Source organism: Phaeoacremonium minimum (genome assembly GCF_000392275.1).
Source record: "Phaeoacremonium minimum UCRPA7 unplaced genomic scaffold PA7_03_scaffold_292, whole genome shotgun sequence".
Taxonomy (NCBI): domain Eukaryota; kingdom Fungi; phylum Ascomycota; class Sordariomycetes; order Togniniales; family Togniniaceae; genus Phaeoacremonium; species Phaeoacremonium minimum.
Genome location: NW_006921197.1, coordinates 112663 through 130768, shown reverse-complemented (window position 1 = coordinate 130768; position 18106 = coordinate 112663). Strand labels below are relative to the sequence as shown.

Below are 18106 nucleotides of genomic sequence, written 5' to 3'. Positions count from 1 at the left end.
AGCTTTGAGTTCAAACGGCAACCTGTGGGTTGCAGTAATGCCTGTCTGACTGTCAGGATTAGGATCGAGAAAATGGGTTATGGTATGACGGACCATTCCTACACACCACCTTCGCAATCAATCTGCTCTTCTTTCCGGGGCCATCATCAATGGCTACATCGCATCTCTCTATCGTAGTCTCCTTGTCTCTATCTCTTGTCGGATCTCCTCCAGTACGGCTTCTGAAGATAGATAAAAGAGCCTAGAAAGTCCAGTCAGTCCATAACCAAGTACGAAAATTTATCTCTACAAACCCTGATATAGACCATGCAGAAGAACCTCTCGCGATATTGGGTGTTCCCCTCAAAAGAGTACCGTGAGAAGAACCTATTGGCAGCGAATGTGAATGAAACATACGCAGATTTGGTCAAGTTGAGCGCAGTGAGAACCAGCTAGACTTATGATCAACGAGAGCACTAGATGTGACAATGTCAGAGGGAACGAACTTTGTCTTTGCGGACTTCCAATGAGACGTCGTCACTGAATTTTTGTATGCACACCAGGACATCGTGGAATGCACTGACACCTTCCTCACTGAGTGTGAAGTTGACAAGGGCCATGGCGGCGTCGGGCTCTTCAGCTGCAACCACGAGATCGCAGCTTGCTCTTGCCGATACTCTTTCGTCGTGCTATACACACAACTTATGACGGTTCAGACAGAGGCAGTTCTCGTCAGGTCGTCCTTAGCTGTGGAACAAGACATAGAACTAGATCCTGAGATCTCTGCGCTGTTTTCCGGGTCCTTGCAAAGTCTTGCGGGCAAGATGGTGCCTGCCTGTTCAACTGGAAAGGTCGCTCCTGCCCCGGCCTGTGCCTGTGGATGTAAAACGCGACCTGTAATGCTGGCAACGACGCGTGAAATCGCCGCAATCCGGGGAAGCACGCCGAGGCGAACTAGAGCCTTAGCGCCGACATTGGAGCCCAGTGGACAGGCTCGGAGCTCAGCCCACTAAACAAGGCTGTTATAGCTGTTATAGAAGGGCAACCACTGGAATTCAGCGTCCTAATCCGAGTGGCCCAAGCTCCCTGACCTCCAATGACATCAGGGACTTTCTCCATCCACAGCTCAGCTCTGTTATGCATCGTAAGAACCTTTCATTCCGCCATTAGTTGCGCCGCTTCGCAGGTATATTCACAACATCTCCAACGACGGTCACTTTCCTCCTTCGCTGCTTGCCATCATCATTCTCACGTGTATAATACAACATTTATATCGCATGATGCCTTACTAAGCATATTCCCACCAAGCCTCCCGAGGAGCAGGTCCACCCCACCGACCGAGTTCAGCACGCGACGCGTTTCTTTGTCAATCACAGTCTACACACCAAATCAAAAGTCCGAAAGTGATTACGACATCAATGGCATCCTCCTCTCTTATTCTGCCCCAGGAGCTCTGGTGGCTCGTCTGCCAGGAGCTCGTAGCTCGGCGAGACTTCAACAGCCTTTTCAACTGTGCTCTGGTATCTAAGGACTTCGCTGCTCATGCCCTTCCCCTTCTCTACAGGTACGTTCATCGCTACAGCGCACTGCGTCCACGACTCTGTTTGTGTTTAACAGGCTCTAAATCCGTCTCTTAGCATTCACGAGCTTTCAAGTGCGAGCATGGGCGAGTCCACTACTGCAGATAAAGTAAAATGGGCAAAGATGTGGCGGGCCATCATCCTCTCAAGCACCGCTGAGACAGCATACCCGTATTGTTTATGGATCAAAGCCCTAAGACTAGGCGATCTTGACACATTACTGCAAGATGTGGCACCGTACCCGGTTTTCAGGACACCTTTCTTTGCGGGAGCAATGGAATCTTTTGAATTAGTGAGTAAGACTTCTAAGACTCGTCGCGGCCAACCGATCCTTGAGATGCAAAAGATCGTGGAGAAGATCGGAGACACGATCACCGAATTTGTCAAGGATGCAGCAGACAGGGAGAACAAGTCAGTTGCTCTGACTAGTCTGGAGGGGCTATTTATTCCGACGCCTTTACTGTCGCTATGGACCTCCCGCCTGGCAACTTTGTCCTCTTTGACACTTCGTGATGGCTCCGTCTTGACCGGTGAAGTAGCTGAGGCAATTCACGTCAGCTGTCCAGCCTTCAAAGAGCTTGTCTGCTTCAACATACTTGGATCCACAGTCGACGAGGACTTGGCGGCCTTCATCCTGGGCTTGCGACCAAATAGCCTGGAGACTTTCAGTGTCCTCAGCACAAACCAAATCGGCCAAGAGTCACTCGGAGCCCTACAATATCACTCATCTTCTCTCCGGGAATTAGGATTGTCTAATATCCAGAAGGAGGCCTTCCCACATCTTAATGCATTGAGCCCATGCGATTCGCTCGAGTGGCTACATCTTGAATCAAGCAGAGATGGAATGACGAGTAAGTGGGCTACGGAGTCCAAGGATACATTTCTTGAAGTTGCCTCGTGGCTTAAGAGCTGCAGCAAGCTTTGTCGGCTAGAGATGTTCCGTGTGCCTGGAGCAGGTACGCTTCTTGCTGATGTACTGAAATCTCCTGAGCTGCGGCTCAAGTCATTGGAACTCAGCCTGTTGGATGATGATGAAGCATTCTACCCAGCTTTAGGTAATCAGATCGGTCTAGAGCGATTCTCTTTTGTGTCGACGGATGAATTCCTCCAGACAGCAACCCCTAGGCACTTCGCCTTCTTGAATTCTGTCTGCAACTGTCGTAATTTGCGCGAGCTTGACCTCATGCAATTTTCAATGTCACTTGCCGACCTCGTCCAAGTCAAGGATACCCTCTCCAAGCTCGAGGAATTCAGTTTTGACGGGGAGATGCTCTCCGATGAGATCTGGAAAGCTCTTAAGCAACTACCTGCACTGAAAACGCTCAATATCAATGGGCTCTCCGCATTCTCTTTTGAAGGAATACTCTCTTTCATCCAGTTCCTACAGAGCAGTCCAGCGCACAGAGGGTTCCGGCTCTACATCATGAACCAAATCGGCGAGGCAAAACTCTCCGATGATGAGGAAGTGCTTCTCGGCGGTCAGATGGCCGCGGCCGCCGGTCCAGATGGCAGGCTCGATCTGACTTATTTCCGAGATCCAGATGAGGAGATGTCAGAAGAGCTATCTGATTAGGAGTCCAACAGACGAATACGACATTGGCAGGAATGGCATGGGGCAAGGCAGCTGTAAGAGGCTGTCTGCTTGCTTAATGACTTTAATGAAAATAAATGTGCAGACAAGGATAGCTTTCAAAATGGCAAAGTAGATACCTTACTCTTATATCAGAACATCAAAAAGGCAAGCAAATGCATGTGCTTCACGGGATACATGCACAGCCTACGAAAATGATAGAATGACCACATGTGAAGCTCTTCAGATGCTGATCAGCCTGCGACAACCCAGCTGCTACCCACCACAGGCAAATAGCCCTCTAGTGATTGGTGGCAGGGCGCTTATCCCCTTCACCGAGTGTCGCATGACCAGCGGGCAGTGATGTCTTAGTGGCGTAGTGGGATAGCGGCAATATGCAGCCTTACCGGCAGGCAGGGAGGGAGACAAAAGGGTAGCTTAGCTCGTGCACCTACACCTTAAAACGGCTTCGACCAACCTCTCCTTCTAGCTCTCCCGCCCAGTTGACCGGACTTGTAGGTCCATTGAGCATACAATCAGTCACGAAAATGGTATAATGCTCTCATTCTGAGCCTCAAGCTCACTTAAGTGAATAGCTGGCTAACCCTCGCTAGACTTCCGCCAGGACACCGCTCCTGGCATCCTCCCGCCGCTCTCAAGACTCCGAGCGATCGGACCGTCAAGCAGAGGCCGAAGACGATGCTCTGCACGGCGAATCCACACAACACCAGCACCGTTTCCTCCCCGATGGCCCCTGGGCGATCCGACTCCGCGAGATAATCATCTTTATCTGGGCGCTTCTGGCCACGGCCGCTGTGATCATTCTCGCAGTATGGACCCAACATCGCCAGCAGACGTCGCCATACGTCAAGCCTTCAGGGAAGCGCAACCTGGTCTTCATGGTGTCGGATGGCATGGGCCCAGCGTCGCTTTCACTGACACGCTCGTTTCGCCAACTCGTCGACGACCTACCATACAGCGACACCCTCACGCTAGACCAGCACTTCTGGGGCACGAGCCGGACCCGATCGACGAATAGCTTGGTGACGGATTCCGCGGCAGGCGCAACGGCGTTCTCATGCGGCAAGAAGAGCTACAACGGAGCCATTTCTATGCTTCCTGACTACACCCCATGCGGCACCGTGCTTGAGGCAGCGAAAAGAGCTGGATATAAGACAGGACTAGTTGTGACAACAGATATCACAGATGCTACGCCCGCCTGTTTTGCAAGTCACGTACGCATACGAGCAGAGAATGACGCGATTGCACTGCAAGAGATTGGAGACGGCGTACTGGGCCGCATGGTAGACCTGATGCTGGGAGGAGGCAGATGTCGTTTCTTGCCAAACACAACAGAAGGAAGCTGCCGCGCCGACGACATCGATGTGGCCAAAATTGCGCAGGAGAAGCACGGCTGGACCTATCATGACGACCGCGCTGGCTTCGACAGCATGGCACTAGGCAAGAACGTCTCGCTACCCGTGCTCGGCCTTTTTGCAGATCATGACGTTCCTTTCGAGCTGGACCGCCGTAACATGGCAGATGTCTACCCGAGTCTGAGCGAAATGGCCACGACTGCATTGCGGGCGTTGGAGGATGCTACCAAAGACAGCGACCAAGGATTCTTCCTTATGATCGAAGGAAGCAGAATTGACCATGCCGGCCATATCAATGACCCAGCTGCACAGGTCAGAGAAGTCCTGGAGTATGACAAGACTTTCAAGACTGTTGTGGACTTTCTGGATAAGAGTAAGAGTCAGGGCGTCTTGGTCGCCACGAGCGATCATGAGACTGGCGGCCTCGTTACTGCACGGCGTAAGTGCTCGACTCAGTCTCCCCTTGGGATATCCCGCTTTTGAGCTCGCTAACATGGTTCTTCGTCTAGAAAATCCGAACGAACTTCCCGTGTATAACTGGTATCCTGCGGTCCTGGCAAATGCCAACGCATCAGCAGAGCACCTATCTCGTCAGCTTCTTGAGCATATCGATCAGACTAATTCCAACCCTGACTCCACTGAAGACCTTATTGACTGGATCAATACACATCTAGTCATTAACGGACTTGGCATCACTGATGCCCTCGAGGATGAATTGAAGATTGTGGCATCGTATCCCGAAGCATCAGTGACAACTCTCTCCAAGATGATCAGCGTTCGAGCTCGTGTTGGCTGGAGCACTCATGGCCACTCGGCTGTGGATGTCAATGTATACAGCTCCGGAGGCCCAGGAACAGACAAGATCCGTGGCAACATAGAAAACACGGAGATTGGTAAGTTTCTGCGGGAATATTTGAGCGTGGACGTTGATGCCATCACAAAAGAGCTCAACAAGAAGACCGATTCCATTCCACAGTATGCGAGTAGAGCGGAGCAGAACGGATATGAGACTGAGGGGCTTCCCATGGAATGGGTTATGTAGCCTCGTTGCATTGGATCCTCCTACGTTCACCAAGTGTGGAGGATATGGCGTTCATTTGCATATTGAGGATGTTGGGTTGGCTATATAATGATAAGATTCTGCTATTTAGTTTCGTTCATTTAATGCAAATAAGATACCCATATGGATGAGACACCCGAGCTCCGGGCCGAATGTACTCTCGATCTCCTTGCCATCCGTGCCGATGTCATGTCGCCCGCCACCCGACTCCTATCCGCTCGCTCCCGATTCCATAGCGCGCGTCAGGCATGCCCAATCCTGGCTCGCCTAGATAGTTATTGCGACACTCCCAGCCACAGAAGTCGCCCGTGAGCAACACATACGTGTTGCTAGGACTTGGATCGCAATCCTTTGGGAGGTCAAAAGGCATTGTGTCGATGGTTTCTGGCTGCCATGACGACCTGTCGTCTATTCGGGAAAGCTGAGCCAGCAGCGTATGGCAGAAAGCATATGACAACAGCGTGGACGATGTATGTCCACAAATGGAGACTTCCAGAATGTAAAAGCACATATTTTTTTATTTTTTCATAAAGGACGTGGAATCGAAGGGATGTTCCTAGCAGAGCGGGCGGTCGAGTGACGCGATACAGGCTACCGCCTGCAGAATCGACTTATAATAGACCAGATCATACCGATATGTATGAGATCAAAGTAATCAATACAACAAATATGTCTTGTAGACAAACAGGGAAGAACAAGGTATCTCGAACGTGATATGTGCCTGTGAAAACGAGGCAACAGCCGCAAGGACTTGCTTCCAGCCCACTATCTATAACTTCGTTTGTATAAACATTTAAGATGACAGCGCTCGATAAATATAAGTCTTTGAGGCAGTGACATGCTAGCATATTTCCATGATTGAATTCGAACTCCGTTTCTCCTGTGTTCCCGGCTTCCAGACATTTCCACGGAAAGTATTGTGCGCCCTTAGTACTTGTCGTAAGTTGTTAAGTGTTCAAAACGAACTCCAGGGGGACAGTGTATAGTAAGTCCGTTGTTTTCAGGTGAACTGTATCATTTGGAGTTTGAAGCTAAGTATTCAGTAGAATTCGCTGGTGTTCACAAACCACGCTTTCTGTGTGTTCCGAGGTTCAATTTTGATGTCAAGTCTGTCGTCGCTGGAATAAGAAGTTTGTCAATACGTCAGTCAGTAAGTAAAAACGTAGTACCCAAATGTTTGGGGTGTTTCGCTTTGTAAAACTGAGATGAGCCGCAGTGTCACAACCGTCACTGTACAAACCCCCCAAACTGCACGCGTTGAGAAGTTCCGTACCACTACTACATGAATGATCTGTATTATACAACTGTGACTAGACGGGCTGTGAGGTTGCAAGTCTCATCTATACTTGATCGGATGGTATTTCCATCCCGTTGGATCCAATGCCGTTGGATCCAATGTCCTGAGACGCCATCCGTGATATGGATCATACCCTAGTGATACCCCTTACTCAATACACGTTAATGTTACAAGCTGTGCTCAGAACAGTTTCTTCCCTGATGACCGAAACAGATCTAGACCTGTGTCACCACATCAGCCACGCCAAAACCGACAGCCTCTTCGGTAACGGCCACGCCGTGAGGTACTGCAAGCGGCGCAGCAGTGAAGACGCCCTCGTCCTCTTCAAATTCCTCCATCGCAGTTTTGCCCTCTAGGAAGAATAGGTCTTCCTTGTTGTCGCTCTCTGGAAGCGGAATGGCGCAGGCAGTATCGTAGACCTCCTCATTGAAAGGGAGTGTCAAGCCGACATCGTAAGCTTCCTCGGGCTCATAAAGCATGTGATGTCCGTGCTGACGGTAAACATGATAGTCCGAATACGTGTCATGTGTAGCGTCGTCCCAAGTATTCATAGACGGTGGCAGCAAGGAGGAGAACACCTCGAAACGAACCCGAGGATTTGTCTTCAAAGACGCATCGCTAGAAAGACATTAGCCAGAAGCTTTTCTGAACAATTTCTCTTACTGATCGTACCTCCGACCATCGCAAATCATTTTCTCTGAAGCAAGGCCAACCACTGCCTGTTCGGTCTCTCCAGCATTTTGCGCGACCAGACTGGGAGATGGAGGTGGCGTCCAGGGCGGACGAATGAGAAGATCTTGCCTGTTCATGGTTTCGTTCTCTCCTGTATGAAGGCCAACGGTTCCATTCTCAGAAACACGGATCGGACTGGCTGGAAGGTGCCCAGAATAGCGCTTCATAGACAGCTGCTCGCTTTGCTGGGCAAGGGACGAGGCCGCCATCTCATCCTCCTCAGCATCCTTATCGAAATAGTAAGATCTCCTCAAATGCTCCTCGATGATATCCATGACACTCCAGTGGGAAGAAGATGCCAACGACAGTGGCATAGACGAAGCGCGAGGGATACCTGGTCGAGGCTAACATCATTAGCAAGAATTCTCACCAGTTTCCGAAGCAAGACAGCTTACCAAGGGCACCGGCCGATTTCCCCAATTACTAATGACTTTGGGACTGCAGATAGGACGATGCCTGAAAAAGCCAAAGCCCCAACCAACAGCGGCATGAGCCGGAATATCCCCCTTGGCAATCCCGTCGAGGCTAAGGTACGAGCGAGCCTCCATTGTTGGCCGACACGAGTGACAGACTTTCAGTCGGCACTCCTCTGACTCTTTGGGGGACCAAGGCCGTCGATTATCGTCCCTAGCAAGTATCTCTGCGAGCTTGGTTACGGGGATCCTGCAGCTCTTCAGCCTGGTTTCGCGGAGTTGTACTTGAGCGACTTGATTGGCCTAGGCAGAATGCGATTAGCAATAGGCTTGTGTTGGTTTATGGAGAAGGAGGAAATACATATTCTCGCTGCTGAAGTATAGTCGCAATCTGATGAGGAGAGTAGTTCTTCATGCCCTCGGCCGTAAGCTCCTTGTTGAGGAAGCTGTACTTATCTGAGCGCTCCTCAGGGCCACGATAGGCAGGCTTCACCTGCTCCAACAACATGACTCCAATATCATCATAGGCGACCTGAAATAATTTAACGAAGCTCACATCTGATTCCGTCAAAAATCTTCTCACCTGCTTCCCATCTTCGATTTGCTGCCTCAGCAACGCTTCACGATCCTGAACACACCGATACAGCCAACCCTGCTCGGGCCGCTGCTTGCAATTGTCGCAAGTCGCGCCTTTCGCGTAGAATCGGGTCATGATAATGTGGCTGCACGTTGGCTTCCAGGGAATACGTGGCCGGTAAGTCGTGAACTCGCTCGTTGGCAGTGGTAGGCCAGGAGGAGGGCTCAGCGTTGACACCGGAAGCTCAGGCAAGGCATGACTGAGCCTCGGAGCCGGTGGCGGCGATGCCATGGCGTCGACGATGTGTTTGATGGTGGTCGGAGGGTTATTTTCTGTAGCCATCTGTTGGTGCGACCGGTTGCAGAAAACGGAGATCCAGATGCTTTTGGAAGGTGACCATAGAAAGGAGTTCAAGCAAACTGAGGCGTGACCCATCCAGCGTAAACAACCCTTCCAGGCCACCCATGTGAACGGGTGCGCGTTGGCGTCGTGATCGGATGAAATATTCTCATCTGTGATTTTCTTCGCTGCCTATTGTATAGTGCAAATATCTAAGACCTCCCTCACCATGCAAATCGCTGATTATGCTTATTATGGGCGTCTCCTTTGTCAAATGAAACAGTCGAATGTGTTTTTCAGTGAACATTTTCCATATTAAACCGTGTATACATCGTGATTGCCTCAAGACACTGTGTCAGAGTGAAGAGGGCAAGCACAGACGGCAAGCTACGACATCAACCAAACAAGTCTCACTCTGTAATTCCTTCAGGTATTTCAACCAATTGAGAATTACTGAGTTTGCTCTGGAAGGTCTGGCCGAATTCGACCTGCACCTGATATATCCAAAAAGGAAAGCTGTGATGTTGAATCAAGAGAAAGAGAAGAAGGAAAGTGCCATCGAGCACAGAAGTGAAATGAAGCAGTGGTCTTATCAAGAAAACAAGTCCACTAGAGTAAGAAACAGAAGATATTGCTTGTGGGAGCTTGCTGAAGCACTGACTTCAAAGCAACAATGCCAATGGACAGAATTTTGTCTCAACAGGTTTTCGTCCACAGACTTGCAACTTTGTATGAAGAAATGTCACCTTTCTGGAAACCTTTCCACGTTTTCTCATTGTAGCAATACGGCACTGAGAAATGGCGAAGTTCAGGTTCAATCGAGTTGCATGCACTTGCAATGCACCGTTATGATGAATGCTTGAAGAGCAGGCATTGGTGAGGAGTTGCCAGTCGATTGCAGATTCAGATTGATGGAAGATGAGATGAGATGAGCTAAGAGGGACCTCGGGACATTCGGCAGCCTGGCCAATCAGAGCGCACGTCATCTCAGAGCTACTTGAAGGTTCAGCTGTTGTGCTGATGTTGTTTGCTGGATGGGGAAAGCGGCCAACGCCAGAGTCCGTCCGGGCGCGTTGCTGGTTGCTGCGGGCTCTTCCACCACCTGCACGGTGCACCCACCCCCCAGTTTCGCTTCACGGAAAGGTACCTAAGGGTGGCCAACCCCCCAAGTAACCGCACCTTAGGTAGTTCCTCCGACCACTTCTGCCGAACCGTGGAGAACTCATCCTCTTCACCTCCTCACGGGTACCAGATCACCTCCCGAGGCCCTCATTGTTTCAATGTAAGTCGTCCGACCCCACGATCCTCTCACAGCTGGCACAGTTCAATGGTTTTGTGCTCTCGGGCGGGCTTCAGATCGACAGCGCGCCGCTTCCCCTCCGCCGCCCGTCGCTGTCCCGCAACCCAGCCAAACAGACGGTTGTAAACAAACCATTGGGCCAACGCATCTCCCCTTCAATTGCGCCGGATCGATTCCCCCTCATCCATCTGCGCAGAGTGAGCCCAACAGAAGCGCTGACATTGTGTGTGAATCCAGCAGCGAGCTCCGCCCCAGTTTTAAAATAAATATATGTTGATCTGACACACGGCTCCGCAATGTCCGTCAAGATCGAGCGAGACACATTCCAGCAGGGCGGGAAGGCCGCCCTCGCCGGCGCTGGTGGAGCTGCCCCCGGCGGCCCTCTACCCGGTACCAGCGGAAAGCACCCCTTCGCCGAGGCCGTCGGTACAGCAATCACGGGCGGGAAGCAGAATGCGGGCACAAAGGGATATCTTGCTGTACGTTTAATCTGTTGATGGCGCCGATGTCGCGGATGCGCGATGGTGGTGTCCAAAAGGACCAGGAAAATAGCGCTGACCAGTTTCCCCACGTGCAGGCCTATATCAAGCAGCTCGAGGAGAACCCAATGCGCACCAAGATGCTGACGGCCGGAACTCTGGCCGGAGCGCAGGAGTTCCTCGCATCATGGCTAGCTAAGGATCGCAACAAGAACGGCCATTACTTCACATCGCGTGTTCCCAAGATGGCCGCATATGGCGCTCTTGTCAGCGCTCCTCTCGGCTCTTTCTTGATCTGGCTGCTGCAAAAGGTCTTCAAGGGCCGGACAAGTCTGAAGGCCAAGATTCTCCAGATTCTTGTTAGCAATCTTATTGTAGGTGCTCCTTGAAAGAACCGCACATGAAGCCGCCCCTCTGGTATAACCGACTAACACTCTTCTAGATTGCCCCTATCCAGAACAGCGTGTACCTGACGGCAATGGCCCTAATTGCCGGCGCCAGGACATTCCACCAGGTGCGGGCAACTGTCCGTGTTGGTTTCTGGAAGGTCATGAGGGTCAGCTGGGTCACCTCCCCCATCTGCCTGGCCTTCGCCCAGAAGTTCCTGCCCGAGAATACCTGGGTACCCTTCTTCAACCTGGTGTCGTTCATCATCGGCACCTATATCAACACCGTCACCAAGAAGAAGAGACTTGCGGCACTCCGCAAGAAGCACTTCGGTGACGGCCGATCTGGGTCCATTGGCGGCCCTCGCCCCGATGATTATCCCCCCATTGGCCCAAACCCCCCTTACTAAATCATTCTTTATGGTGAACAAGGACTGGAGGCCAAGAGGTCAGAAGAAGATATTGAGAGAGCAGGCTGTTGGGTAGTAAAGTGTCGGGGTTACCAGGGGGGGAAATGTTCTGGTGTGGTCTATGAACACGGCAACTTCGTTATGTTCTCTCACATCAGTGGACAGCGCTTGATAAATAGGACTCGAAATCTATGAAATGTATAATTGATCTTGTTACGTTACTCATGTCGGGCCAATTGTGGGCTAGGTAGACCGGTAAATAAACGTTGTTCCAAAGTTACTGCATCCAATGCCTTCCAACCGTCCCTCAACTGATAAAGTGCTGCAATCAGCCCGTTTTGTGATGCGTTGTAAATACTACGCGATCAATGATCGGGTACTGTGACTGCTCTGGCCTATTGTGGTCTTGAATCTTGGTTCCCAAATGGCTTCGCCATGGGTTACCATTCTTCGCCTCCATTACCTGGAGAAGTTTCTCTATGGCACGAGGTATTTGGAGTCTGCTACTGCACCATCGCCTGCAAAGGTCTGATCCAATGCGGCTACTCATTTTGCTTCTGAAGCCAGAATGCTGTACATCCATAATATGTCGTAAAGCCACTTGGATTGGGTACGCCAGACGATTGGTAGCACAGTTGAATCACCCGATGCTGACAGCAGTCAACGTCGCCCTCATAGATGGGATCTCATCACTCTGCCAGCATAATGGGTTCCTGCCCTTCAAGCATAAAACCAGGGCTCCAATATTCCCATTCCGGAGCCTGCTTGTCGATCCAGAGCATGCCCTCTCCAAGCAGGTCCTCTAATGCAGTCTGTGCACGTGCACGAGGCCAGTTCAGATTCACCATCAGCATGGACACACTGACATAGCCGAGCACCTGAACTGCTTCCAGAACAGCGCTTTGGTCAGTGTTCAGCTCCTTTGGCACGGAGCGAATGTACGGCTTGCTGCCGACTTTGATGACCGAATAGGAGGACCCCAGCGGTTTGAGGGTTCCAACAGCTCGAAGGATATCATCTCTTGTAAATGTTAGCTCTCTGGTTGATGTTTGACACGAGAAAATGCCAGTCTTACTCGGCTATTTCTGAGGCTCCTTCCATGCGACCTCTCATGATGCGCTCTCTGACTTTGCGGACCTCGATGAGTCCACCATTTTCCTCTCGAGTTTCCGAGCATACTTCAACAACCCGCACGGCCAATTCAAAGTAGAAGTCATTGACAGACCGTCCCAGCAGCTGCGACCATATGGAGCCACCACCAGATCCGCTGTTGCTGCTGGCTAGAGGATCAACACCTATGGCAGAGCACATGCGTGCGAACTGAGCCCGAAACGATGGATTCGACCTGATGTCCTTTGCGTGTGTCTGCGCAAACTGCTGTAACAGTGACCGGAATACCGCTAGCTGCGTCTCCAGAGCTTGGGCATTTGTCGACCGGAGAGTAGATCCATGGCTGGCGTACTGAGCCGAAGTGATGCGACTTCGGTCAAAGGCCGCCAAGCCTACACCCTTCCGTGACATTTTTTCAATACTTCGTTATTCCATTTGTCCATGCATGGTGATTGAAGCTGTCCTCCCAGTCCTGTCTCGTGACGTTCACCCACATGCAGCCTACGTGCTTATCGCAGCTGTCCGATAACGAAGTCATCGACGTCCACGTGACCGGATATTTTCAGGCTAGGCCCAGCTTTAGGTAAGCAAGTGGGGAAGCGCTAGCGTCTCGCACAACCCTCATTCGAAAATTTGCTCCCGCAGAATACAAACCTGCAATCATCGAGACGACTGCATTCGCGATACCCTCACGACCACACCCCCAGCCGTGAAGATGTCTAGCCCACAGAGCGTCCAGTGCTTCGGCAAGAAGAAGACCGCCACTGCCGTTGCCACATGCAAGGTCAGCTCTCCTCCGAATCATCGATTGCTACGAGTTGGAAAGGGAATCTAGGTACTGACTGTTTGGAAAATTCTAGGCCGGCAAGGGTCTCGTCAAGGTCAACGGCCGCCCTCTCTCCCTCGTTGAGCCTGCGACTCTGCGATTCAAGGTACGATACACTACAATTCTCCAGGTGGACAGGGAGATGCTCGAGAGCATCTGAGCTCGGATTGTCGAAAGGATATGGATGTGAGAAAACGCGGGACTAACTCGCCTCAACCCAGGTCTACGAGCCCCTCCTAGTCCTCGGCCTCGATAAGTTCGCCAACGTCGACATCCGCGTCCGCGTCAGCGGCGGTGGTCACACCTCCCAGATCTACGCCGTTCGTCAAGCGATCGCCAAGTCCCTGATCGCCTACTACCAGAAGTTCGTCGACGAGCACAGCAAGAACCTGCTCAAGCAGGCCCTCGGCCAGTACGACCGCACACTGCTCGTTGCCGACAACCGCCGCTGCGAGCCCAAGAAGTTCGGTGGTCCGGGCGCCCGTGCCAGATTCCAGAAGTCTTACCGTTAAACGCGGAAGCGGAAGGATGTGGTGGAGGATGGTGCTGGTGCTGCTACTACCGGACGGCGGAGTAACATGCACGCGGGCACGGGGATGAGGGGATGGCCTGCTGCTGGTGGACAACTGGACAGGATTGATTTCGTGGATCGGGAGTCTATCGAGGACCTTACTATACGGAAGGGAAAGCCGTTTTTACTGCTGCATTTGCATGGCAAGCCTCTTAGGCTGGTTTGTAAAGGGTTACGGCACACAAAATCAAAATATTCAACCAAACCCAACCATGTGGCGAGACTTGCATGTTGTTTCGATGAATGGTGAAGAGAGGATCGCTGCTAATGTCTCTTGTGAAATGTGAAGGTGGTTTCGGGATAAAACTACAACCCTCACCACTACATACGGCAATTGAAATTGTACGGTCTCGTTGTCTCCGGACGACGGACTGCAAGAATCTACAAGTTCAAACATCAAACCTCGTCTTCACCAAATCAAGTCGATTAGCCATGATCCATCCTTCGCGAGTAAAAATAACAATAAATCTCGGTGACTAGATATCAAGCTATGTGTACAGGATCCAGGGGTATTTGCCAGTATAACCAAAAATCGCCCAACCTAAACGCTCTCAATCATTATTGCATGTTGATACTGTGAAATCGGTCTTCGAGAAGCGAATTATCATCATCTCGCCCTTGTGCCCTCTTGAGATCCTCGAGGCCTAGTTCCATGACACCAGACCGACCTCCCGTCCGTTCTCATCCAAGTCAACAACAACAGGTTGATACTCGTCATCATCCTCGTCATCTTCACCATCCAGCTTCTCGCGAACATAGTCACTCCTTAGATCCCAGCCGTACTTCCAGAACCAGGCCTCGAGATCGACGAACGCATGTCCGACCGCACCTTGTTCCTGCGAGATCTTGTCTCCCAGATCCAGAAGAGCCTTGTTAAGCCGACGCTTGTACGCAGTCAGCGCTTCACGAAGCTTGCCTCTGTTCTGCGGGATAATCTCGAGAATGCCTATGCTGTGCCCACCATCGCTGTCCTGTTGAAGTCCGGTTCCCTCACCCCGTCCTTTCTTATCTCCCGGTGCTCCAGCGATGTATTTGTCATTGTAAATCATCTGTGCGTGTAGCGTCTGGATAAGAGACCGACATAGAGCCGGCTTGGTGACAGCAAGCCGGGGTGCTCGCAAGAATACCCGCAAGACCAGATGCCACCATTGCTCGATACATGACAGGTTGCTAAGGTGCATCCCGTTTAGGAAGGTAAACTGCAGCTCCCCAACAACGTCCTCCTCTGTGATTGCTGAGGGAGACTTGTCCAACACGGCCAAGATCTCGGCAGATGTGTCTGGACCATCGGCCGGAGCATTGGTGATGGCAGTGGCCGAGGCGGCCGGGTGGTCGCGGCCGACGAGGTTGAGCAATTGCAGATCGACTGCATCCTGCGGAAATAAAAAGCTCAGCTCGCTACCTACAACCGTCTTGAACAGCCTGCTTGTCTGCGGGAAGTGCAGCTCGCCCTTGGCGCTGTCTGATGTATCCACAAGCCACTCGTCCACATCCTTCTTGCCCGTCACCCGCCGCAGCAGACCCTCAGTGATCGAGTCCGTTAGTCGCCGCCATATCAGGGTGTCACTGACAGCGAAGTCCGGCTCCGGCGTTGACCTCGGCGGATCCTTCGGTGGAGGCGTGGGCGGATTGCCATCAGATCCGTCATGAAAGTCGTAGGGCATGAGTTGCGGATAGAGCGCCTCAATATTGTCCTTTTGCTCCCGGACCTCGAACTGACTTGCCGCCTCGCCCAGGACCTCGTTGTACCTGTCCCACTGCTTCACGCGCACCTCCCCAGTCTGTCCCGTCACGAACCAATACCCGCACCGGGACATGGCATTCGGCTCCGATACCCATATGAAATGAGGGCCCGGGGGCAGATCCCTAATGCCGAGAAATTTGGACCCGCCGACGTTCATGGCCACTACATCGCATCCCACGGTGAAGTTCTCTGGCAGGTCGAGAACGACAAAAGCATCTCCGTTCTGCAGACAGCCTGGGGCACCCGGGTACGTAGGCTCCTCCAGCTCCGGCATCTCCTCTATCTGACTTCCCGCACCAGCCTCGTGAGACGGTGTCGAGTCCATGATCTCGTGGATCCGCAAGGAGCCGTATGGTAGAGTGCCTGTGACTGGCACTGAGGCGTGGCTTTGCAAAGAAAAGCGTCCTGCTGAGGCCGTAGAGTTGGACTTTGTCAGCGGCGGCAGCCCGGACAGACTGAAGCTTGTGCTTGGCACAGGTGAGCCACTGTACACACTGCTGCCTCCTGAAGAAGGGCTCGGCTGAGTCTGTGAGGATTGAGAGAGAGCTTTGGCCCGGGTATTGAGAGGGACTGTCTGTTCGCGAGCGCTGGTCGGTGATGTATGGCTGGAGTCTGTAACGGCGGTTATAGCCGTAGCCATTTCCTCTCTTCACCAATGTTCTCCACCTTGTGAAGTGACCGTCTGTCAATATCTACTCTAATCGTAGAGGGGGAAGACTGCAGGCACTAAGGTTTGGTCGCTGACTGTTTCGCACCAGTGGCTGTCCGGGAAACCTTTTGTATAGTGAAAAAAAATACCAGTAAATGGACTGTGCTAGTTCTAAAATAGTCTCTGTTAAACGAAAGACGAGTAAGAGAAAATTCCGAACGAGGGTCTTCCAGCAAACAATTCTTATGTGTCAGATGCTGAATTTTACTTTCTTGCCTTGACGAAAACAAGAGAAGAACAGCATGCGGCCAAAGTATGGGAAGAAATATGAAGCATTTCAGGGCAGATCGTGGTGGGCGAGGTGTAAGCCGGAGGGAAGGCGCTGCGGGCGCTACGTCATTTTCCTCTTTCAGCCTGAAGAAGCTCAAGCGACGAATCCCACTCGATTCCATCCACTCCCACCAACTTTAGACCCTTGAACATCTCGTTATCTCATAATGCACAGGCTGGCTGACGCATCGCACAAGCGCGACAGGCGATAAGAGCAGACGTGAAATTAATATATTGCGTTCCCAAAATACTTGTTGCACTACAGGCGTCGTCATAATCCTCGGCATCGGGCATCGTGGAGTAGGACAAGCGGCGACAGATCGATAATAAGAGGCCGGTTCTAATCCAACGTCATGTCTCACAAATCGCTGCAACTTCTTGGCCCCGACACAATTATCAATTTGACTCCGAGATTCAGCAATTGCAGCGCCGCCCCGACTATCCTCACGAGAGACTAAGACCGCTCAACTCACCCCCGCCCGTCTAGCTCACCTTGGGTATATTTTTCGCTAGTAAGACGACTTGACTCGGTCGGCCCTTGGTCAACTGCCGTGGCGGAACTTGCCAGCCCTAATGAGTATCCATGTTCCTTGGTCAGCACCAACAGGAGAGGGAGCACTCATCAACCAGACCGGGAGGAGAAGTTGCTGCCGGCCAATGCACAGTCGGTGAAGCACCAGGCTACCTACGCCCCGACTCCAAGCGTCGCGCCTAAATAGTGAAGGTGGTGTATTGTACTGAATTGTACACGTACAATACAATACGATACGGTACGGGTACCCGGACCTTGCTAAAGCATGCAACGCATAAACGAACGCACGCACGCACACGTTGCACCTTGAGGTGCTAGCATTAGCTTCGATCTGGATGCCCATCCAGTGCTACCGTGGGGTTCTGGATGGATTCATTCCTCTTAAGGTCAAGGTCAGCGTTAAGGTCAAGGCAAGGTCAAGGATCCCTCTTAACTCTGTCTCTCCCGGTGTCGATCCATCACCCGATCCCCCCGCTCCGGAGCGGCGGGTCTCCCCTATTTTCCTTGCGGCCATGTGCGTGCGTGCGTTCGCGTGCCTGGGTGCAATGCCAGGACACAGGACGGACCCTGCACTTGCGCATAGCGATGTCTTATACTAGAGTAGCTCCCGCTCGCTCGTGCACACAAACGGGAACCGTCGGGAAAGTCAAGTTATGGGTGCAAGACGACACAGCCACAGTCTAGCATCGCATCACACCACCTCCATCGTCCCAAGCGTCGTTCTTAAGGCGTTGTGGGAAGAAGCGCCGGCCGGTCGGGTCCCCTTGTGCAACGGTTCGGGCGGTAGCGCACTGCAAGCGACGGACACTAGGCCCGGCGGAGGGGAACCAGGACAGTAAAAGCGCA

The 18106-nt window shown here is 52.0% G+C and overlaps 6 protein-coding genes across 6 annotated transcripts; 4 read left to right on the top strand and 2 right to left on the bottom strand.

The window, feature by feature from the left end:
* Window positions 1-1397: 1397 nt before the first annotated feature.
* On the top strand, window positions 1398-3132 carry UCRPA7_3868 (hypothetical protein; the record flags this gene model as incomplete). The annotated part of the gene is made up of 2 exons (XM_007916422.1): window positions 1398-1543; window positions 1617-3132. 2 exons carry the CDS (start codon window positions 1398-1400, stop codon window positions 3130-3132), a joined length of 1662 nt encoding a protein of 553 aa, XP_007914613.1.
* A 545-nt stretch (window positions 3133-3677) lies between these two features.
* UCRPA7_3867 (putative repressible alkaline phosphatase precursor protein) lies at window positions 3678-5547 on the top strand (the record flags this gene model as incomplete). The annotated part of the gene is made up of 3 exons (XM_007916450.1): window positions 3678-3680; window positions 3744-4944; window positions 5015-5547. The coding sequence occupies 3 exons, from the start codon at window positions 3678-3680 to the stop codon at window positions 5545-5547; spliced, it is 1737 nt and encodes a 578-aa protein (XP_007914641.1).
* Window positions 5548-7077: 1530 nt separating this feature from the next.
* On the bottom strand, window positions 7078-7341 carry UCRPA7_3866 (hypothetical protein; the record flags this gene model as incomplete). Its single annotated transcript, XM_007916407.1, has 1 exon — window positions 7078-7341. The coding sequence occupies one exon, from the start codon at window positions 7339-7341 to the stop codon at window positions 7078-7080; it is 264 nt and encodes an 87-aa protein (XP_007914598.1).
* A 3178-nt stretch (window positions 7342-10519) lies between these two features.
* Window positions 10520-11498, top strand: UCRPA7_3865 (putative integral membrane protein; the record flags this gene model as incomplete). Its single annotated transcript, XM_007916447.1, has 3 exons — window positions 10520-10702; window positions 10801-11076; window positions 11145-11498. 3 exons carry the CDS (start codon window positions 10520-10522, stop codon window positions 11496-11498), a joined length of 813 nt encoding a protein of 270 aa, XP_007914638.1.
* Window positions 11499-13323: 1825 nt separating this feature from the next.
* Window positions 13324-13946, top strand: UCRPA7_3864 (putative 40s ribosomal protein s16 protein; the record flags this gene model as incomplete). Its single annotated transcript, XM_007916443.1, has 3 exons — window positions 13324-13392; window positions 13469-13540; window positions 13656-13946. The coding sequence occupies 3 exons, from the start codon at window positions 13324-13326 to the stop codon at window positions 13944-13946; spliced, it is 432 nt and encodes a 143-aa protein (XP_007914634.1).
* A 703-nt stretch (window positions 13947-14649) lies between these two features.
* On the bottom strand, window positions 14650-16074 carry UCRPA7_3863 (putative aar2 protein; the record flags this gene model as incomplete). The annotated part of the gene is made up of 1 exon (XM_007916439.1): window positions 14650-16074. One exon carries the CDS (start codon window positions 16072-16074, stop codon window positions 14650-14652), a length of 1425 nt encoding a protein of 474 aa, XP_007914630.1.
* Window positions 16075-18106: the final 2032 nt, after the last annotated feature.